This window comes from Lissotriton helveticus, chromosome 11 (assembly GCF_964261635.1).
Source record: "Lissotriton helveticus chromosome 11, aLisHel1.1, whole genome shotgun sequence".
NCBI lineage: Eukaryota > Metazoa > Chordata > Amphibia > Caudata > Salamandridae > Lissotriton > Lissotriton helveticus.
Window position 1 is genome coordinate 928,975,793 of NC_136072.1, and position 23,591 is coordinate 928,999,383.

Consider the following 23,591-nt stretch of genomic DNA (forward strand, 5'->3'; position numbering starts at 1 on the left):
TTCACCTCCCCTTTCTTCCAGAAGACGCTGAGCCCTTCGTCTCGACCACTCTATTCGAATCGAAGTCGACGGATCCGGTAACGACTCCGACGGAGCCGGATTCGACGTCGAGCGAGGAGCCGGGGCAGCCGGAGGACGAGACTCACGGACAGGTGTGGAACCTCAATCCAAACTACGAGGTCGATCCGGAGTCGGCGAAGCCGCATGCGGAGTCGAAGACCTCGGCGGTGCCGTACCGAGCCAAGGTGTAAGAGGCGCCGGCATAAAAGGCATAAATGGAGCTGGGGCGTACGACTGAGGAATGCCCAAATTGTATGATAATGGACCCATGGGACCAACAGGTGCTCCAGCGGGGTACATCGCCCTGGAATATACTCCAAACATCGCATTGAGAAAATGCGAGGGGTCCTGACCAGGACCAGGAAAGGGAGGGTACGAATCTACCGGATGCTCTAAAGGAGGTCGTTCCGACACAGATTCATTCTGACCTTCTTGGTCCACAGGAGTCTCCATCGGAGCCGGAGTTTGAGGAACTACCTCTTCTTCCTCCTCATGTTCCGAAGAATGTAAAGAAACCGGATCTGGTTCCGGTGTCGGGGAACCTCCGATGGACTGAGCAGGAGAAGGAGAAACGAAGTGCTTATGGTGTTTGCGAGACTTCTTCTTCGAATCTGAAGATTCCTTCCCCGAATGATGCTTTGAGCTGTGCTTCCTCCTCTTGTGCTTCCTCTTCGAGGAGCTCGAAGCGTGACCCGAAGCCGACTTGGATCCAGATCTTGATCTCTCTCTGGACCTCGACCTCGCTCTGGATCTCAACCCCGCTCTGGACCTCGACGCTGATCTCGACTTCGATCGAGACCATTGCTTCGACTTCGAGCGTCTCGACGTCGACCTCGAAGATCTCCCAGCATCTCTTCCCTTTACCTTCGCGAGAAGTAGTTTTGCTTCACGCTCTCGAAGCGCCTTTGGGTTCATCTTAAAACAAGATCGACAGTTCTTAACGTCGTGGTCTGAACCCAGACACCACAAACAATCGCTATGTGGGTCGGTGATTGACATCATGCGGGCACAAGACCCACATTGTTTAAATCCTGTCTTCCTCGACGACATCCTCGATGAAGAAATAAGTCGCAAAGGAGAAACAGTAACGTTTAAATAATAGCCAGATACTAAGTATCGCAGAAGATCCCGAAAACCGTTAGCGTCAAAGACGCGGAAAAAAGGGAACTGACGTCATCACGCCGGCGTGGGCCTGATAAGGGGTCGGTGACGTCAGGCGGAGTCACGCGCGAGGTCGTACTCCTGTGACGTCGTCCACGTCTGCGTGCTACGAAGAAAATTTCCGAACGTTGCTGACGCAAGGGGATATTCACAAGGTGAGGAATCCACACGGCAGATGTATCTATCAGAAGGGCCAGACTGCAGCCACATCACACCCCACCTGAGAGACCTGCACTGGCCCCCTGTCAACAAGAGGATAACCTTCAAGCGCCTAACCCACGCACACAAAGCACTCTACAAGACCGGACCAGAGTACCTCAACAGCCGACTCAGCTTCTACACCCCCACCAGCCAGCTCCGCTCCGCCGATCACACCCTCGCCACTGTCCCCCACATCCAAAGAGTGACCGGCGGAAGATCATTCTCCCACCTCGCTGCCAAGACATGGAACACCATCCCCATCCGCCTACGGCAGACCCAAAACCTACTGACCTTCAGAAGACTCCTCAAGACCTGGCTCTTTGAACAGTAGCAGCATTCCCCCACCCTTAGTGCCTTGAGACCCTCACAGGTAAGTAGTGCGCTCTACAAATGCTTGATTGATTGATTTATTAAACTTTCTCTTTGAAATATGTCTGAAAACTACTCATGCCATATCCCAGAGCGCTAGCTATGACAGAAACCCCAGTGTTTTGTGGCAAGCAGTAATGCCCCCTCGACCGTCTTTCCAGTGTTTGAGATGAGAAACCTATGGGTGGTAGGTTTATTGAAGTAAACATAGCTGCCACAGAGTTAGCTCAAATAAGGAATATGCTACTTACCAGTATGCATCTGTTCTTGGCATGTAGGGCTGCTGATATTCATATCTGTGCATATATCGCCGCCTAGTGTTGGGTCCGGATGATTGCACATTGTTGTCCTGGAAGAGTCTTCGAAGTATCACGAGATAGGTGGCTCCTCCCTCGGACTACAGTGCACATGGGCATCCTCTCCATCCTCAGATTGTTTTTCGCCATTGTGGCAGAGATGGAGTATAGTACAGTAAGAGATGTCCATGCAAAGAGTGAATGCTGCAGCTGCGACAGGCACCGGGGAGGTGGGTGGGCGATATGAATATCAGCAGCCCTACATGCCAAGAACAGATTCATACTGGTAAGTAGCATATTCCGTTCGAGGCATGTGGGCTGCTGAATTCATATCTGTGCATAGAATGTATAGCAGTATCTCCCTTAGCGGTGGCTACCTGTGTCAGCTGCAGCAGTCTGGAAAAGAGTTTTGAGAACAGCCTGTCCTACAGCAGCTTGCGGTTTACAATGTACATCTACACAATAGTGTTTGGTAAATGTATGTGTAGTTGACCATGTGGCTGCTCTACAGATTTCGTGTAAAGGAATGTTCCCTAGGAAAGCCATGGATGCCCCTAGCTTGCGTGTGGAATGCGCCCTAGGGGGAACTGTTAAGGTGCGTTTTGCTTTTAAATAACATATTTGGATGCACTTAACGATCCATCTGGCTATACATGATTTTGAAATAGGGTTACCTTTGTGTTGTGGTGAGAAAGCAACAAACAACTGCTTTGTTTTTCGAAATGCCTTAGTTCTATCAATATAGTATAGCAGAGCTTTCTTGACATCTAGAGTATGCAAGGCCCTTTTAGCTACGGTCTGTGGGCTTTGAAAGAACACCGGCAGTTCTATAGTTTGATTTATATCGAAATGGGATACCACCTTTGGCATGACTTTAGGTTTTGTTCTGAGAACTACTCTATTTGCATGTACTTGAATGAATGACTCTTGTATAGTTAGGGCTTGCAGCTCGCTAACTCTTCGAAGTGAAGTAATAGCAATAGCCACCTTCCAAGTAAGAAATTGTAGTTCGCATGAGTGTAGTGGTTCGAAAGGTGGTCCCATAAGTCTGGTTAAAACAACGTTTAGATTCCAGACTGGTGAAGGTGGGTGTCTTGGAGGAATTACGCGTTTAAGTCCTTCCATAAAGGCCTTAATTGCTGGCACCCTAAATAGTGAAAGGTGTTGCCTGTTTTGCAGATATGCTGAAAACGCAGCTAAATGTATCCTGATGGATGAATAGGCTAAATTGCAACGTTGTAGGTGCAAGAGATAGCAAATGATGTTTTGAGTAGAAGCATCAAGTGTGTTAATGTCATTGTTACTACAGTAAATGACGAAGCGTTTCCACTTTGCTGCATAACATGCTCTGGTAGTGGGTTTTCTTGCCTCTTTGATAATAGTCATGCAGTCTGGGGGCAAGTTTAGGTATCCAAACTCTAGGACTTCAGGAGCCAGATCGCCAGGTTTAGCTGTTGCGGGTCTGGGCGTTGGATTTCTCCATGGCTCTGAGTTAGAAGATTGGGTGTGAGTCGCAGTCTTTTTTTTTAAACCTTTATTCGTATCAAAAGGATATACAAATCTGGGCCTACAACCAAATTGGCCGGCACAATACGGAAATCAGTCAAAAGATCCAAAGCGAGCATTACAGTACCAATCATTAAGGAGCATGAGCAATACAATCCCAGAAAGGGGAAACACAGAAGATCTAGGCGGCCAGCGAACAGGAGCAGAGAAGGTTAATTTTATAATATGGGGAGAAGGAGTACGACAGGTTCAGTGTCAACGTAGAAGAATCCGAATTCCCAAAACAAACCCTCAGCCACAGTAAGGGGATATGGGGCTGCAATACAGGAGAGGCAACACCGTATACATAGGTAGAAAAACAGTTGCGTTAAACACAATCAATATGCGATCACTATCGACTTTGCATGCCCACCACCCAATAGCACATCGGAACCAGAACGAAGGGATCGGATGGACATCTTACCAAGACTAACCCGCAATACTAACCTTGGGTGAAAAGGAAGGGGAGGAAAGAGGGGGGGGGGGAGAAGAGGACAAGACGGGAGAAAAGGAGAGAGGGAATTGGAAACAAAAAACGAAAGAGAAGAGCGCCACGCCGACACAGGCGTCCCGCGGCGGGGAACACAGGAGAGAGCAGGAGCGTTAGCAACGAGGAGGGTATGGCAGTCGCTATGGAAAACAGCAGAACTATAAGAAGAAGATCAACGACGCTACAGACCCAACCCCAGTCATACCACGGAAGGCAAGGACAGACGCGGCACTCCTATAAAGAGATACAAAAGGGCCGTAGAACTGAGGAAAATGAACATCAAATAGGACCCAACCCACCCATCCCACCCTGCACCCCTGTAGAAGGCGACGGCCTACCCTTCAGACAGCGTGCCTGTCGCCCTAAACCAGAACCCGAAATGCAGTAGAGAGAAAGAAAAGAAGAATAAATGAGACAAAAGGAAGACATAAACACAAAGGAAAAAATGGGAGGGAGGAGCAAGAGGGCGGAAACAAATACGGTCGGCCACAGCCCTCCGCCCAACCTTACACTCGTTTTACGAATAAACCAGAACGACACGATCTCGAGCGCCATAATACTTACAGGGGGGGACCTCCCACCACGCTATGAATATAGGCAACTGCACCACAAGTTCGTACACCAAAAGACCACCGGAAGTTGTGCACATCACCCCAGTCCTTTCTTAACCACAAACCCCACCCACCACATAACAATGTGAGGTGAGCTACTCGATGCGAGGCAAGCACACAATTGAAAGAAAGTACGATAAAGACGTAGACAAGGGGGGTCAATCAACCCGCAAGTGAGCAAAAGTTCAAATAGGTAGTTCAAATGTAGCAGCCACAGCAGCACGGGCGGTGAAAAACAGGAGTTCAGTTTCGCCGTTCGGAAACGCGGGAGTTTCCCCGCAATGTAGAAATACGAACTCGTAGATGCAGAGACAGGCAGCAGTCCACCATTCCTCCCAGGCACCCAAGTGGGACCGGGCTCCGGCACAACATCCGAGTCCCCGATCTCAGTACTTCGAAGAGCAAGGAGTTCCAAAGCCACTGGCCCACTAAGTGGTCGATGAACAGCGGTAATAACCCTCGCAACAGCCGAGGGGGGCGAGGCAATGGAAGCACTGGGATAAGGGGGATGCATGAAGAAGCGTCCATCCAAGATGGCGGCGGACCGCGACGAGCGCATAGGGGCATTGGGGGCCAGGGACGCATGCAAGGATCTCAGGGCATCAAGAACATCTCCAATTGTAGGCTCACGCACACATGTCCAGGCCCCCGTGCAGTCCGGCAACCCAAGTCCGCCGCCACGAGGTGATCCATATTCCAGACAGTCGGCGGCCATTTTTGAAGTCAGCCCCTTCACCACCCTCCGTTACTCTCAAGACGGTTCAAAAATGTAGGACTTTACAGAGCTCCGGGGGGTCCCAGCGATGGCGGCCTCGGTGCAGAAAGGGTACTCGCCCAGTGCGGGGGTCCGCCTATGTTAACGCCGGCGCTCCTCACAAGCAGAGTCCAGGCGCGAGGGTCCAGGGTCGCCAGACGCAGCAGCGGCGGGGGGGACCCCCTCACATGATCAGTCCCCGGAGCATCGCGCCCCGCATCAGCCTCAGGCCACCAGGACTGGCCCGGCTCAGGATCACCGGGATGTTCGCACAACGGCTCTCACCAGTGGCTCACTCTCTCGGCCGGGGCCGACAGTCACAGCAACACCAGGCCGGATCCCATAGGCGCGGTCCCGGGCCAGGCTCCACGGAGGCCCCGGTTCATTCAGGGGGCACAACCTCGGAACCGCGGCACGTCGGAGCTTCCGGGAAAGACGGTGAGTATGAGCAAAGCGTTATGTTCCCAGTTCTTCGATAATGTGTCGTCTCCGGACAGGACATAAAGCAGGATATACGAGGCAGGCCGGAGGGCTGACGGAGCCGAGCTAAAAGGCGACCATTACGCTCGCGAGCTTGGCTCCTCCTCCGAGTCGCAGTCTTTGATGAGGCACCACTGACAGTTCTAGGAACGTTGTGTACCACGGTTGCCTTGCTCATGTGGGAGCAACTAGGATCAGTGTCAGCGAATGTTGGCGCATTTTGCGTGCCACCAGCGGTATTAACGGAGCTGGGGGAAAAGCGTACGCAAATTTGCCTGACCAGTTCATCCATATCGCATTGCCCTGCGACTGCGGATGTGGGAACCTGGCGGCAAAGCACTGGCCTTTTGCGTTTTCGCTTGTGGCAAACAGATCTATCTCCGGTTGTCCCCACTTCCGGAAGAATGGTTGAGCACTTTGGGGTGAATTTCCCATTCGTGCATTTGTTGGCTGTGCCTGCTGAGCAGGTCGGCTACTTGATTGTCCTTGACTGGGAGGTGTTCTGCCATGAGAAACATGTTCCTCTGAATGGCCCATTTCCACATTGCTTGAGCTAGGTGGGACAGCTGTGGTGAGTGCGTTCCTCCCTGTTTTTGAATGTAATACATAGCTGTCAAGTTGTCCGTCCGGATCAACACAGCTTTGTTGCATAAGTGTGTCTTGAAAGCTTTTAGGGCTAGAAAAACCGCCATCAACTCCAGAAGGTTGATATGCATCTTCTTTTGCTGTACGGTCCATAGTCCCTGTACTGTGTAGTGTAGAACATGGGCTCCCCATCCTATTAGGGATGCGTCCGCTGTTAACACTATTTGTGGGACAGGCTCCTGGCACAGTCGTCCTTTGCAAAGGTTTTGTGGATTCCACCAATGCAGAGTTGTATGCTCGACTGGTCACCAACACTAGGTCTTTTAATTGCCCGTGAGCCTGGTTCCACTGCCTTGCTAGGCACTCTTGGAGCGGACGCATATGTAGCCTGGCATGAGGGACAATTGATATGCATGAGGCCATCATGCCTATCAGTTGCATAAACACTCGAGCTGGTAGTGAGTGTTGGGGTCTGAATTTTTGGATCAATGTTTGCATTCCCTTGATCCGTGCTGCGTTGGGATATGCTTTTGCTGCCAGTGTATCTATTGTTGCTCCCAGGTACTGTTGGACGTGGGAGGGTTGCAGATGTGATTTTGGGTAGTTTAGTGAGAATCCTAAACTGTGCAGGAGATGTATGGTCTTTGACATGTGGTTGGCACATTGCTGGGCTGATGGCGCGTGTATTAGCCAATCGTCCAGATAAGGGTACACGTGGATGTGTTGCCTTCTGAGATGTGCCGCCACTGTCGCTAGACATTTGGTGCACACTCTTGGAGCTGTTGCAACACCAAATGGTAGGACTTTGAACTGGTAGTTCTGTCCTTGAATGGTGAACCTTAGATACTTTCTGTGAGCAGGGTGTATTGGTATATGAAAGTATGCGTCTTTGAGGTCTAGAGTTGCTAGGAAGTCTCCCTGGCGAAGCAATGGTAAGACTTGCTGGAGAGTGAGCATATGGAAATGCTCCGACAAAATGTACAGGTTGAGGGGCCTGAGGTCCAATATTGGTCTGAGCGACCCGTCCTTCTTTGGAATAAGGAAGTATAGGGAGTATACTCCTGTTCCTTGATGTTGTAGTGAGACTGGTTCTATGGTCCCCTTTTGCAGCATACTGATGACCTCTTGCTGCAGTAGCGCTATATGTTCCTGTGACATTGGACGGTGCACAGGTGGTATGTTGGGTGGTGTTGAGGTGAGTTCGAGGCAATAGCCATGTTGGATAATTTGCCTGACCCACTTGTCCGTAGTTATATTCAACCAGACTGGCAGAAACTGTTGTATTCTTCCCCCGACCGGTGTTATATGGTCTGGGGGTAGTGCCAAGAAGTCACTGTTTGGTGTTAGTGGAGGATCTATTTGCATTGCCTCCACGACCTCTTCCCTTGGTATTATTTCCTCTGTATCCACCCCTGTGGGTGTTTTTGTTGTATGTGGATTGTGTGTTACTCTTGAAAGTGGAGGATTGCTGTGATGTATTACTTCGCGATCCTCCTCTATAATTGGAGCGACAAAAGGAGCCCCGGTGTTGTTGGGACTGGAGAGCTCCCATAGACTTCGCTGTTTCCGCATCCTTTTTCATTTTGTCCAGAATTGAATCAACTGCTGGACCAAACAAAAAGTCTGGGTTGATGGGCTGATTAAGAATTGTGGATTGAACTTCATTCTTAAAGCCTGATATGCGAAGCCATGCGTGGCGCCTTAGCAGCACGCTTGTATTGATGGATCTGGCAGCTGTGTCTGCCGCGTCTAGGGCACATTTAATTGACGCATTAGTGATGAGCTTTCCCTCTTGTATAATTTCATCTGCCTGCTGTTTGTAAGGATCAGGTAAGTGTTGGAGAATGTCTTCCAAACTATCGTAGTGCGCCCTGTCATATCTGGCCAGCAAGGCCTGTGTATTGGCTATTCTCCACGAGTTTGCTGCTTGAGCTGCCACTCTCTTGCCTGATGCCTCGAAGATTTTTGACTCCTTGTCTGGAGGATCAGCCTCCCCAGTAGTCTGGGAATTTGCACGCTTACGTGCGTTGGATACCACTAGGGAGTCTAGGGGTAGTTGCCCCCTGATGTATGTAGGATCTATAGGTGCAGCCCTATATTTCTTTTAAATTCTTGGGTTTATGACCCGTGCCCTAGCAGTGTCCTTAAAAATGTCACCTGCGTGCTTTAAGACGCCCTTCAACATGGGGAGTGTTTTAACATGTCTTTCAGATGTTGTCAGTGTATCAAAGAGGAAGTCTTCTTCAATAGCATCAGAATGCATATCTACATCATGGTAGGTTGCTGCTCCATCTAATAGTGAATTAAAGGCTACTGTATCTTCTGTGGGTGATGGCTTAGATGGGTATACTGCAGGGTCTGTAATGGGCAGAATCCCTTCAGTATCTGGTTCTCCTCCTCCACCCCATGGCTGTGAGTTGGGGTCTCCAATTGGGTTTTGTGGATAACCAAACCCCACATCTACGTCCTGATCTTCATCTGGGTTGTAGTCAGAGCGTGCAGGTGAGGTTGGGGCATATGGAGTAGCAGGCATAGCTGGAGTGATAGGTTCAAAGAGAATAGGAGAGGTAGCACAGTCCCTCTTCTTTAGTGGAAGTCCAGAAAAGTCTTCAGTTGGCAGAGGTCTTTTCTTTTTTGTGTAAACAGTCACTTTACCAGTGTTTGGGTCAATATACAGTTTTGACTAGTCTTCTGTGGAGGGATCTGGATGAATAATCTCTTCCTCCACAGTTTTTGGCCTTGGTGCTGTAGCCTTTGGTTTGACTTTTTTTGGGTCGGTGCCTGTCTTGGGGTCGATCGCTTTTGGTGGTTGGATCAGTTTTGATGTTTTTCGACAACTTTTGTCGGTTGAACGTCTTTGGCTGGCTTCACCACCTTTTTCGGACCGAGCGGTTTCGCCGGTTCGATAGTGTTCTTAGGTGTTTTTGGAGCCTGCGGTTTTGGCTCGATGCTCTTTTTCGGTTTGATGGACCTCGGCTCGACCGATTTTCTTTGGTCCACCTTAGGTTTCGCTTCCGGTTCGACGGTACTTTTGGGCGTAGGCTTTGTGGTTTCGTTGACCGTTTTTTTTCCCCTTTTCGATACTTGAGGCTGCTTTGCTCGAGTCGACGTGCTTTGTCTTGGGGGTCGATTCGACGTGCTTTTCTTTTGATGTCGATTCGACGTGCTTTGGCCTCGAGGTCGACTCGACAGCTTTGGGCTTCGATGTCGACTCGACGTTTTTTGGCTTCGAAGGTTGTATTGGGACTGTGGCCTTCGGGTCGACGCCCTTCGGCTTAATGACCTTCGGTTCGACGACGTTCGGTCCGAAGACGGTATTGTCGACGAATTTCGGTTTCGATGGAACCAGTGTTGTATGTCATGTCTCAGAGGGCTCTTTTTGAATGTTCTTAGCCATTTATGGCGGGGCTGTAGAACGAGGAAGTTGATCTTGGCTAAGGCCTGATGGCGATGTCTCGACCTGAGTCTCTGATAGTGGTGTAGTATGTATATGGGGCGGTGTACTCACGGTTCGTCCCTCATCGTCATCGGAGTCGTCTTCAACCGCTACGATGTCCTGATCGTATTCCTCGAGATCGACGATTAGTTCCTCCGCTTCGAGGTAATATTCGGAGTCGTGCTCAGAGTATTGTTCTTCGTCGTGATCCGAGTCTTCGGTGCTAGCTAGATCTTCCTCATCGTCGAAGATATTTTCGGGCTCTGGCGCCGACCTCTGCATTTCTTGCCTCGCCGCCCGTCGATTCCGGATAGTCTTTTTAGATCGGAACTGGGCACAGGCTAGGCAACTATCTTCATTGTGATCTGAAGATAGGCATTTGTTGCACACTGGATGCTTATCTGTGTGCGGGAACTTGGAGTTGCACTGCGGGCAGAACTTGAATGGACTTCGTTCCATCGACGGTCGGTCCACGTGGTGTCGAGAAGGCCTCACGGCCCGATTCGACGACCGGAGTGCAACAGATGTTCAAAAAGTATATCGGTACCGAGCGCTGAACAATACCGACGGATCCGAAGGCCTTTTGGCCTTTAGAAAATGTTTTCTTGATTCCGAACTTGGTGTGTAGGAAAGTACATCCGAACCCAATGGCGGAAAAAAACAATCTGAGGATGGAGAGGATGCCCATGCGCACTGTAGTCCGAGGGAGGAGCCACCTATCTCGTGATACTTCGAAGACTCTTCCAGGACAACAATGTGCAATCATCCGGACCCAACACTAGGCGGCGATCTATGCAAAGATATGAATTCAGCAGCCCACATGCTTCGAACACCAAGGTACCCCTTAGTGAGCTTGAAATAAAGAGAAACTAGAGTTGACGGATCATTGCCATTCAATATAAAGGGTAACCACATCTTTAGAAACCAGCCTACGCTGATTGAGAACGTGGGGACCAAAGGCATAGTAAATATGCCATGACCATAATGAATCTAAAGTCTGCCGAGTATTCATATTCATTCCATGAGGATAACACGGTCCATAGATTACAAAGTCATATGGGTTACATCGCCAGGTACAAGCTAGACATAAATGAGCCCCAAATGGACCTTCTGGCTTTCTTTGTAGAGTCTTACTTTACCTTTTCTGTAAATAAAGACCTGGATTTTCTTGCGTTTGATTATTGTGACATGCTGCACCAGAATTCCAAGCCACATTTCCTATTGTAAGCCTAGACTTCTCATGTATTCTATTCTAATGTTTTTGTATAGCGCATAGCTACAGGACCGGGACTTCCAGCGCTGATCGTAGCAACACCAGCCGGAATACCTTAATGAACTTTAGGTTAGTGCTGGGCTTATAAGAGTTTTGAGGAGATTTCTGAAGTTAGCTTCTGAGTTACTTTGGAGAATTAGGAGTACTAAAATAGCTGGTTAATCCAGTTGGAGAGTAATAGCACACAAGGCCCTGGGACATCAGTGTCAAATGAGCACCTATACAGGGTACTGCACAATAACATCCAGCAGCCCCAAAACAAGGGGAAAAGAAGTCTTAAAAAACATTGTTTTAACTTAAATGTGCAAACTTACATCCAGAATAAGAAACCTATGACAGTAAGGCTTGGTTAGAGTATGCTTTTGAGCTCACACTCAACATTGATTCTCGGTTGTTCCTAATTGGCCATTTTGTGGTTCATGGTGTCCAAATGAGCACCAAATATACAAAAGACATACACAATTGACCTTAAACAGTAAAATAGGATAATATACCAACTTGTGTCTCTTCAGTAAAAGATAATTTTGAGTCACTCACTTGTTGGCACCATCATTGGAGGTGGACGGGGGCCCATCATGGCCTGAGCATTGTGCTGCATCTGCATGACATTGATCCGTGGAGCATGTAATATGGGGGGCATTTGGGCCAGAACGGACCCAGGTGGCAGGCGAACTACTGAAGTCATGGGAGGACGAGGCATAACTGGAACAGCAGACATAACTGTAGTTCGAATTGGAGGCGGCATCTGAAAAAAGCATTGTAGAGTTTAAAGGGTGAGGGAGAGTACAATTGAATAGAAGACAAACATTAGTATATCAAACGTCAATAAATCCTTACTTACAAAAATAATTAGATTGATCACAAAAGTGATATGGTCATGATTAGATCTCACTCACGCACAACACACCTCTCCCACCCCCCCAAAAAACTCCTACTCATTCATTCATTTGCTAGACACCATAAAATTGTGTATCTGAAAGAGAAAACACATATATTTGCCTACCGAAGGAGGCCGTGGCTGCACTGGTGAAGGGACTGGTGCTGGCAAAGGTGGGTGACGCACAGGGGGCGGTCGAGGCATAGAAGTCATTGACGAAGAGGAGGTGGGTGGGGTTGGTGCCGAAGAGTGGGACGGCTGCGAAGTATTCTGTTGATTCTCGCTGGGTTTGCTGGGTCCGATCTTGTCCTTGCTATCATCCTCTGGAACCAAGCCCTTGGCCTTGTGGATGGCTTCAATTTGCTCCTGCAGTGTAATATTGGCCTGAGCAGCCTGCTGTGTTCGGGCCATACTCCCAGAATGACCATCCCAAGTAACCTGCAGAAAAGAGAGAAAGAAGATAGGCAAATTCCCCTTCAAATAAAGATATATAGCATAAAACCACGTGATTATCACTATACCCATAGGTCGAGTAACATAACAAATGTTAGGTGTCTGTTGCCTGAATGAAATGCAAATGTGCACTAGGCGTTAATCTGCAAATGTAAAGGATGCTTGGGAGAGATTCTGGCTTTAATTTCTCAAATCAGACCAAGCATTGTGATGGTAAAGATGTGTTTTTTTTTGCATTTTGGCTAACAACTGGGCTGTGATGTGCATGATTTTAATCATAACTGTATTTACACAGCGCTTAGTATCCCAGAGGAGGTGTTGAATGGACAGTTATGGTCCGATATTACTAAATTCCTAATTTTGGAAGCTCCATTTTATCCTAAAACTACTTGCACAGTTTGTAGCAGTCTATCTTATAATGTCTATAATGCAAGTATACAATAAAGACTTGCATTCACAGTGCTTACTGTCACAGGTTGTGATCTCATAGCACCAAAAATATACAAGTCACTATTCTCCACTGTACCAACCAAATTTAATTCTGTGGCTCTCTGGTTACACACCACAGACCTCTGCAGTGCATTAAATAATAGAGGTTTCATAATATACTACAATGCATTTCCGATTGAGTAACAACTTTAAAAATTATTTTTTCATTTAAGCTACCCATTATTTTATATGTAGCTACCTGATGGTTAAGGACCTAAAAAACAAACAGAATATTTTTGGGCCGATTTTTGAGAGATTTGCGCCTCCAGAGCATCGCTGTTTTGGAAGCTTTGGCGGCACAAGCATCTCAATCCCATCTATGAGGAAAGGCAAAGCCACCATTTATGGCTTTGCATGGACTCTTAGATATGGAGTAAGACAAAGCAGGGCAAGTCGTTGCATTGCCTTACTCTATTTCAAGTAGGCATTCCATAGGCATTGCAGTCAGTGTTCCCACGCAACATCCATGGATTTTGTCGCTGTCCCAGATTTGCAAAACCATGTAAACCTGGGGCAGCGCCAAAACCTTAAGCCTCCCCACAGCAGGCATAAGGAGGAAAAATGGTTTTCATTTCTCCACGTTTTTCCCCTTTCCATGTGTTCTGCATTCTGCACCACACATGGAAAAAGGAAACCCCCCTCTCAGGATTGTTTTTGTGCAGTAAGGTGCCCCTTCCTGCAACAAAACAATCCTACCGTTGTTGGCGCTAGGCTGAAATTTGTGTGTTAACGCAGGGTGAAGGACAGGAATGCACCATATTTCATAAATAAGGTGGATTCCTGACCTGTAACATTGGTGTAGGGCAGCGTAGCGAGAAGACCGGTGGCGCTGCTTTACGCCAATGCCTCATAAATGAGGCCCTTTGTTTTTAGCTACACCTTCGACCATGCCCCCAACATTCACTGACCTTTGGATTGGTAAATACTGTTAATTCTTTTTCCCCGATGTAAAAATGATTTGCGTTGGGAATTGAGGGCATTTATGGTTGTTGATAGTTGGCAATGATGAGTGGGACCAAGTTGTAGACATTTTTGTGGGTCCTTACGTCTGAAACTGTTTGACGGGGGGCTCTCAACGTCAAAACATTTGAAGACCTCTGATCTAGAGGGTTCACTCAGTCTTTCATCCATAATAATACATTTTAGTTATCTATCATTAATGTCAAATGACACTTATGTTTTTTGTGTCTACTTCATTTTCATCAAGTGGTGCAGTAATGTTATGACAAAGTAATTCTGTTGTGTAAGAATTCTAGTGGCATAAGACTTAACATATGAGTGGGTCTCCTCCAGCCCAGCCTTTCTTTCAGAAGAGATCCTGGCATGATACTGACAGTGCCCCTAGCACTTCTAATCTTTCAGTCACTTGTTTACGTAACTGATTCGAAAACAGCACAACTAACTTTTCTGAGCATATCGGTTTAGTGACTGACCCTTGTGTAGATCTACTAGCATGTGACTGAATAGTCTTGAGAGAGGAAGCCAATGGTAATGTTGATAAGCGACACTCTGCAACACTTAACCCAGTCTTCTTGAGACAATACTGACAGGTAATAGCAGTGCTGCCAAGTTGTGCCATATAAGGTTTGACATCTTCAGCCAGCAACACTGTGCCTACGAGAACTTGTAGTCTTTTTTCCATTACACATGAGCTTCCATGTCTACATTCAAAACTATTTCTGGTTTTAAATGGAGATACGATAAAATTATGCACAATTTACAACTCCCCAATTCTACCAACTGTTTACAAGTAGCTAGTGGAGAGTCAGTCCTACATAGACTAAAATACATATTATATGAGCAAGACATATAAATGTTTGAAATATAAAAAGTAAACAAATGCCAACTGCGAGGAGCAGTGAATGTCCAAGCTTTCATCCATGGACTGATTTGATCCTTTGAGATGAGCTTCAAAATTGAATCCTCAGATTTTTTTAAAGAAAAACACGCAAATCCCTGATGTGTGAACGGTTAAATAGCATAATACGCACCTTCTCCTCGGGCTTCTGGATCTCTTCCTCACCAATCTTCTTACCAATAGCAGTTTCTTCTACACCGAAAATATCGGTACGGCGCTCAGCCAGCTGTTTCAAACTGCTCTCGATGTCCAAGCCTGAAAATGTGTTAGACTGTGAGCTTTAACACTTGCATTCTACAGAGTCTACATTTACAGAAGTTTGGGTGAAGTTATAAGTGACAAATATGCACTCCCCAATTTCACAGAATGTGTGCCAACCCAGTCACAGTTAACTTGTTAAAGTGAAAAACGTTGTCAGAAAATACAATGACATGGTTGGCCCTGTACCCTTGACTTGGCTAGAGCAACGAAATTAGAAAATGGAGAAGCAGCCTACTTGTACATGCATCTTGTTCAACTGTCCATTTTTGCATAGAATAATCCTTATTTTGACTTTTAGAGGCATAGTGTGAACTAAAAATGATGGTTGTGCAGCATGGATTAGGGGCCTAAGCGTATGCCCCAGTAGCTAGTGCCTGTACCACTCCCAACACAGGAGCTGGACTTGTATGTTCTTTTAAATCAGTCCGTTAAAAACACATTCCTCCTCTAGAGAGTAGTAGCCAGGGAATGGCATGTAGATGGGGCGGGGGTATGGGGTGTGGGGGGGTGGGGGGTGAGGGAGAAGGATTGTGCATAGAAGCATTAGTTACGTTATATTTCCTACAGTAGTTGTACATTTTTACCAAACATGACTGCTGAAAATAATTCTAAAACCGAACCAAATAACAGGTTGCAAACATAAAAGGAAAAGTGGGAATTAGACAAATTCTCTAGGCACACACTGTCCAAAGCATACATTGGCTCCAATACTGCAGCAAGGCACATATGCTTGCTAATGGCATGAACATAAGAAGACATTCCTCAATCTTTTATTCGACAGCTGAGGCAGAGAGATAGAGGAGAAACACATTAAAAGGTTAACCCGAGGTAGTTCAGACAACATCTCTAAAGACAAGATAGATGTTTGTAGAGGGAGGAGAAAGGTTTCTCCGACACCAATGTTCTCAGAATCATACTATGGGGCAAAACCATACAAAGGGGAAAAAACTCTCCAGCAGTAAATGGTCAAGGGAAGTGGAGGCAGTAGAAAAACAAGGTGCGAGGAAAAACAAAATACAAACACTGAGCAGTCCCAAAATCCTGACTTAAATTGAATTAGTCACCTTTCCCAACCTTTCATAATACATTTTAGGGGTTTGCGCAATGCAGGAAGTTCATGTTTCTGAAAATACATTTACTTCCTTATGTACGCATTAGCTTTCAATTATCCTACTTTCTATTTGTTGAATCCGGAATCATCTCATTTGAAAAAGAAAATAGGTGGTGTCAGATATACTAGTCTCTTTAAAAAGACCCACTGCAATATCAACTGGACACCATGCAAAGCCCACTTGAACTGCTCTACCACCCAAAAATCAATTCTGTTTAAAGGGAGATGGTTACCAGGTAGCTCCTGGATTTGCAGACCTCGTTTTTGTTAGGAAACCTTCAGAATCCTTTCACAGATGGCTTTGCAAAAGGTCTTTATTTCTATTCCACCACTGCGGACCCAGGACGAAGGGAGTTGATTTTCAAACATCTGTTACTGGCTCTAAAAACCATCATAGCACATGCAAAATAAACTTTAGTATCTTCTCTTCGCTAAAAGGACTCCAGAAAAAGGTCTCCAGCAGAAAGTTCGTTCCAGCAGTGCTTAACTTGTGTTGTTGGTTGCAGATGGTGGATACTGGTACTCCTTTTTTGGGACCTAGATTTATGGGTCACCAGACTAACTTAGAAGAGAAAGACGGAAAAAGTAAAAATAACGAAAAGAAAAAGCTGATGAAAAAGAACATGCAGGAGTGAGCTAAAGGAATTATAGGGTAGTAAAGAAAGACGACTGAAGTAGAATCAAGACTAGTTAGCCTGGGTGATAAGCAACCCCGGCATTCAGCAGTGCTGGTGGTGGCTTTCTAAGAAACAAATTGGGCCCCTGCGCTAGTTATATTCATTATTATTATTATTGTTTGGTGAATTGAGCACTGATATTATGTAGCGATCTCCCCATGGGTATGACAATCACCAGCTGTACTTTTAAAGGGATGAATGCTGCTAAACAGTGTTGCAATGTCAGATTCATTGGATGAAATTCAACACCCCTAAAGCTAGTATTTAGGTGGCACCCGCAGATCCTGAAGTCATATTTCTAACAACCTAACAAGATTGGACACCAAAGAGCCAAAACAGCAAGAAATAACCACTGACTGACTCAGCGCCAGACCTGACGGCCTGTCTGCTGCCTTTCACTCTTGCTACAAAAGTCGACTCATTCTGCAAGCACCAGCAATCTCCAAAACCAGAGAGACCTGCCTGCATTAAAAAAAAAAATCAAGAACTCCTTTGTCCAGAGGAAACCAACTTTAAATAACAAAGAACTCTGCCTTGAGGAATGACCATTTGATCCACCTCTGCACCCGACGCCTGAATCCAAGTGGCACACTGGTACTGCAAAGGTTCCCCATCGATTGTAAGCCTTCCTGACGCAAAAGAAAACCCCTGAACCTAAAGCACCAGGGCCTACAAGAGCTTGACCAACGGTGTCCCTACGTCCCCTAGCATCAGAACTAACCTGGGCAGCTGTGAGTTTTCTTCGCCCAGCCTCCTTGCCAGAGCCTGCAGCCTTTTTCCAAAACCGATCTCCCCTATTGATTTGCATTGGGCGCACAATGCTGTGTTGGCACTCTGCACCTGGCCACCGAGGGTGTACATTTGGTGCTGCCTTGTGGCCCCCACTGTGCTTACCTTAACCCCTGGAGATTAACCATTGGTACCACTGTTCTCTACCTGTAAACAATGCTTCTTTGATCACCAAAGTCTCCATTGGTTAACATTGGGCACCCAACTCTGAAATGGACTTCTGCACCCAGCTGCCCCTGGTGGTGCAGTTTTTGTGCCAACTTGACCCTTGCCTGGTGTTGACCTGAAACCCCAAAGACTGGATTTGTAAGTCGTGTACTTACTTAAAATACTGCATTCTTGCTTTCCTTCAATAGGGTAACACTGCTGAACTGATTTTTTTGCTCCAAATGTCCACTTTTTAAAGTTAAAATTCTTTTTATTGAAAAACGTACTCCCCTTTTAACCAAAATCTTGGTCTTAAAATAAATCTAGAAAGGAGCTTATTTTTGTAGAATTGGTGTGGATCTCCTTGTTGAGTAGCGTGTCATTTATTAATCATTGTGTGTCTTACACTGCTCTGTTAGGCCTAAGGATGCTCGACCACAGTGCCACAAATAGGTTTACATTGAGCCCTGTACACTTCTGGGGGAATCTCTGGATTCTTTACACAATATAATCAATTATTGGTACATCACAAAGAGCCAGCCTCCTACATTCTAATACTTCCAACACTGATTAGCTTGCTCTGTAGCTATTATACTTTCAAACTTATGAGGTTGCTGCACTCACAGTAAATAGGTTTGCTGTGCTGTTATTTTCTAGTGCTTCAGTGGTGAATCTGTGCAACTTCAAATGCTCACTTTGCTTCATCACCTATCCTTCCTTTTTTGCTTGGTGACATAAAATATATATTACTGAAACGAGTGCTGGTAACATACATTGAGTAACAGCTGCTCGGCCAAAGAAGTGCGAGGGTCTGAAGAACATAAGAACAATGGGAGTAAAGCAAGACAGTCCCAAGAACAAACTTCTCTATGTGAAAGAATAGAGATATTTTTGTTAAGACAGTCAAAGCTTGCAGACTCTTCTGACACAGATTACAATCTGCATCAAGCAGTCTTTCAGGTCACGACATTCTGAACAAAGCCTATGTAGAAAAAACTGTTCTAAATTGAGACCTCATTGATATGCAAACTCTGCACTTACAGAAGAAAATGCAATAGTCCATCAAAATAACGCTGCATGCCTAGACAAGGGAGGTTTCAATGATTTTGCCGGGAACAGAACTTGCATATTTGTTTATGTATAGATAATAGCAAAGTTATCTTGAAAGACTGTTCATAAACTTGTTTTTCAGAAACCACGCTCACCCGATTGACAATGGTAGGCAGGTGATTATCATTAAGCCCCCCCCCCCAAACAGATATCTGGAACCTGAGGTTCTTCAGGAGAAGCATAAGTTCTGAGAACTGAAATCATCATGGTCAAAATACAGGAATCTGAATAACTATATAACAGAAGGGTCAGCTGAAGAAGAATGGAGAACACATCAAATACTCCAACAAGCTATTTCCAACCTGGTTGCTAGTAAAGGCATTCACTAACAATTTGGGAAAAAGGAACCCCAGAACAATAGTATGTAGGGGCAAACTTTTTTTTACGCTTCATTAGCTGATGCAGATCGACGTTTTGGATAATTTTTATACTTGTGCTTAGATAAGCTAATTGTACCCCTTTATAATTAAATTGAAATTAAGATCCTTTAGAGGACACTCAGCAAAAAAAACTTGCCACGCTATCTCAGTAGAAATCAATAACCAGTGTCCTGGTGCTAACTGCAGGGAACAGGAGAGAGTACAACACCGGCCAGTACAGTCAACAGGTGATAAATCACAACTTACATGAAAGCATGGTTTGTGGCTGATGACTGTCACATTCCTTTCCTATGCTCCCTCTATGGGGTGGTGATCCTGTAGCATCTGAATATCTTTCTGATGCGATTGCGAGGCAAGCAAGTATGCTTGGCTCAATTTTCACATTCTCAGACATTCTTTGCTCAGTTTCTTGGCAACTTACTTGGCGAACCATTTCTGTGTACAACCGCCAAAAGGCTACATCGATTTGAAAGCTTTCCACCACTGCTGGAAAGATTCACTTAATTGTTTTGTTTCTTGTATGAACAGCTACAAATATCCCTCATCTTCTTTGCTGACTGGCTTCCTTCCTTTTTGGTTAGGAAGTTCATCTCACTAAATAACGTCTATTTGCCAAATCTCTTACATCCCTATGAACAGGACAAATTAGTGATCTCCTTCCGTTTAGAAGGAGGTTAAAAACATGGTTGTTTCCCAAAATTTAGGGGTTAGCTACAGTAGGGTCCAGCGGATGTAGGTCATGCCGAGTTACTAGCACCAGGATGCCGGTCAGGTGATAATGCGCTCTATAAGTACAATAAATAAATAACAGGGATCACTTGCATGCAACTCTCACGTCCCAAGGACTAGGAGCCTTCTCAATGCATCATTTCCTGCTGCTGCTTAAATGTAATCAATATCCCCTGATTCTGTAACTCTGTTAGTTGATCATTAATGATTTTCTGGCACAGCATACAATCAAACCTACATAGAAATATGTCCAAGGTCAAAATTGTGCCATTATTTCAAATACGTTTTGGGTTGAATGTCTTCTTCCCTCGAGAAAAATGGGCCCACAAAAACAAAAAATCCCATGGGGTGCAAAAAGAAGCAAGTTAGTGACAAGGAGAGAGACTGCTCCATGCTTCAAAGTACAAGGCATTGAGGACAGACTGTAAAAGGTTGGGTTTGGGGGGACAGCTGGAGGTCAAATCAAAATCGAATAGCGTCCTGGAAAAGAGACTTTTGGACAGTTCATTATAAACAATTGTTGAGGGCAAGGATGGATTTTAATTTTTATAATTTTCTTTTCGAAATTTTGTTCAGACACAATTTTCATTGAAAACGTCAACAAATCTAGGGGGGAGGGGACTTACCTGGTGCATACACCTCATCATCACCCTGCTTCTCTCGGATGGAACGGTCGCGCTGCTCAAGCCATCTTGGATCCAGCAGTCCAATACGCATGTGCTCCTGCATTTTACTGGCTGGAATCTTCTCGCCGGTTATGGGCGAGACAAGGTACTCATCTGTGGCGGGTGCTGCTGGTTGAGCTTTAGATGCTGAAACAAAGGTACATATTAGCGTTAGACATGCTAGTAACAAGGGTGAGGGGATGATGCATTATGACAAGAAGCTGTTGACGGCGAAAGCCTCGTGTGTGAAAGGAGTTGATACTTTGAGATACAGGTATGTGCAAAAACTTAGCTCCCAGGAGGGAGGCGCTTCAGAGACCGAGTGGTGAAAGACTTACAACCGGACCTAAATGAGCAATGCAAAATGCAAAAATGAAGGAACTATTTTTTCTTATGGATATGTGCATGTTTACATAAGGTAGTCTGATAACAGCATTAACCAGCAAGGAGGTGATGTTACAGGGTAAGATTAAGAAGACCAGGATGGTGCACTGTGACCTTTTAACCTCAGACAGAATCCAGGGTATTGGAAGAGATAGAAGAAATAAGAAGGGATGAGGCAACGGCTCAAAGACAAAAGGCAGCAAACATACCTTTGGGATCATAGTCCTTCCTAATTATAACCTGGTCTGGAGTAGGTGGGAGAGGTGGCGGCATGGGGGATTCAGAAGGTAGTGGAGCTTTCTGGCCATCCTCCTCATCATCGGATCCCTTAAACAGGACAAAAGAAAAGAAACATTAGGAGAGCATGTTTTGCCACTAGACCTTGGGGACTGAAGCGCTAAGCAGAGACTGAACTCATTACAAGCGAGAAGTGGTCCATGCAAGAAAAATAAGCATAGTGATTCGCTAGTTCTCTAGAGAGCTGTTCATTCCCCACATGCTTTCAGTTTGTGGTGCTTCTATGTCATAATATATCTGAAAATGTAAATGTGTTGACATAATCACTAATGATACATAAAATATAGAAAACAAATAAAAGCATTCATGGCTAAATGACAGACAAGCATTGGCGAAGCCAATAGGTCTTGTCTAAACAAGAGTTACTGGCTTTGCCAATGTATTTTTTTTGCCATATTGTACACCAGCGTCTCTGCTGTTCAGCATGGCTAAAATTTAGTGCCATAGAGAAGAGTGATGTGAAGTCAGAGTGGAATGGCGAAGAGTAGAGTGTCAGAGTGGAGAAGCATTGAGAATAGTGGATTGGAGTGGAATAGGGTGGAGAAGCATGGAGGAAAGTGGATTGGAGTGGCATACAGTGGAGAAGCATGGAGGACAGTGCATTGGGAGTGGCAGAGTGGAGAAGCATTGAGGACAGTGAATTGGAATGGCAGAGTGGAGAAGCATTAAGAATAGCGTATTGGAGTGACTTAGAGTAGAGAAGCATTGGGGATAGTGTATTAGAGTGGCATAGAGTGGAGTGGCATAGAGTGGAGTGGCATAGAGTGGAGTGGCATAGAGTGGAGTGGCATAGAGTGGAGTGGCATAGAGTGGAGTGGCATAGAGTGGAGTGGCATAGAGTGGAGTGGCATAGAGTGGAGTGGCATAGAGTGGAGTGGCGTAGAGTGGAGTGGCGTAGAGTGGAGTGGCGTAGAGTGGAGTGGCGTAGAGTGGAGTGGCATAGAGTGGAGTGGCATAGAGTGGAGTGGCATAGAGTGGAGTGGCATAGAGTGGAGTGGCATAGAGTGGAGTGGCATAGAGTGGAGTGGCATAGAGTGGAGTGGCATAGAGTGGAGTGGAGTGGCATAGAGTGGAGTGGCATAGAGTGGAGTGGCATAGAGTGGAGTGGCATAGAGTGGAGTGGCATAGAGTGGAGTGGCATAGAGTGGAGTGGCATAGAGTGGAGTGGCATAGAGTGGAGTGGCATAGAGTGGAGTGGCATAGAGTGGAGTGGCATGGAGTGGAGTGGCATAGAGTGGAGTGGCATAGAGTGGAGTGGCATGGAGTGGAGTGGCATGGAGTGAAGTGGAGTGGCATAGAGTGAAGTGGCACAGAGTGGAGCGGACCGGTGTAGAATGTATTGGTGTAGAATGTTGCAAAGTGTAGCGCCATAGAAATCAGAAGGGTACAATGTAGACTCGTAGAATACAGTGTTGAAGATTTGAGTGTTGCACAGTACTGTGGCGTAGAGTGCAACGGTGTGGAGTAGTGCAGTGCGCGGTAGAGTGGTAGTGGTGCAGACTGGTGAAAAGTAGAATACAGTGCTGTAGAGTTCTGTGGCATAGAGTGCTGCTGCACAGAGTGGAATGCTGTAGAGTGGAGAGATGAAGAGTAGAGTGCACTGGTATAGAATGCAGTAGTGCAGAGTCAAGTGGCGTAGACTGCATTGTTGCAGAGTAGAGTGTCAGAGTTCAGGGGTGTAGAGTGACGTAGAGAGCAATGGCATGAAGTACAGTGGTGCAGAGTAGAGTGCAGTGGCATACAGTTGGGTAGAGTAGAGTGGACTGGTGTAAAGTGCTGTGGTGTAGAGTGTTGCGAACTAATGTGGCGTAGAGTGCAGTAGCATAGAATTCAGCGTCTTATATCCAGCAATGGTAGAATACAGTGGCCCAGAGTACAGTGATGCAGAGTGCAGCGACAAGAGTGGAGTGATGCAGAGTGCAGCGACAAGAGTGGAGTGATGCAGAGTGCAGCGACAAGAGTGGAGTGATGCAGAGTGCAGCGACAAGAGTGGAGTGATGCAGAGTGCATTGGCATACAATGCAATAGTGCAGCGTTCAGTGGCAGTGAAGGCAGGGGTGCAGCGTAGTGTGTCAAGAGTGCAGTGATGCAGAGTAGTATAGA

General features: G+C 46.2%; 1 protein-coding gene across 1 annotated transcript in view; it reads right to left on the reverse strand.

The window, feature by feature from the left end:
- The window catches only part of SF3A1 (splicing factor 3a subunit 1), a 145,606-nt gene that overhangs the window by 40,926 nt on the left and 81,089 nt on the right, over positions 1-23,591 (reverse strand). Inside the window, exons 8-12 of the mRNA XM_078667241.1 lie at positions 21,401-21,518; positions 20,769-20,954; positions 15,072-15,193; positions 12,265-12,576; positions 11,799-12,006 (exon numbers count right to left, since the gene is read on the reverse strand). Coding sequence (XP_078523367.1) covers positions 11,799-12,006; positions 12,265-12,576; positions 15,072-15,193; positions 20,769-20,954; positions 21,401-21,518 — 946 coding nt within the window. The remainder of the gene's footprint in view (positions 1-11,798; positions 12,007-12,264; positions 12,577-15,071; positions 15,194-20,768; positions 20,955-21,400; positions 21,519-23,591) is intronic.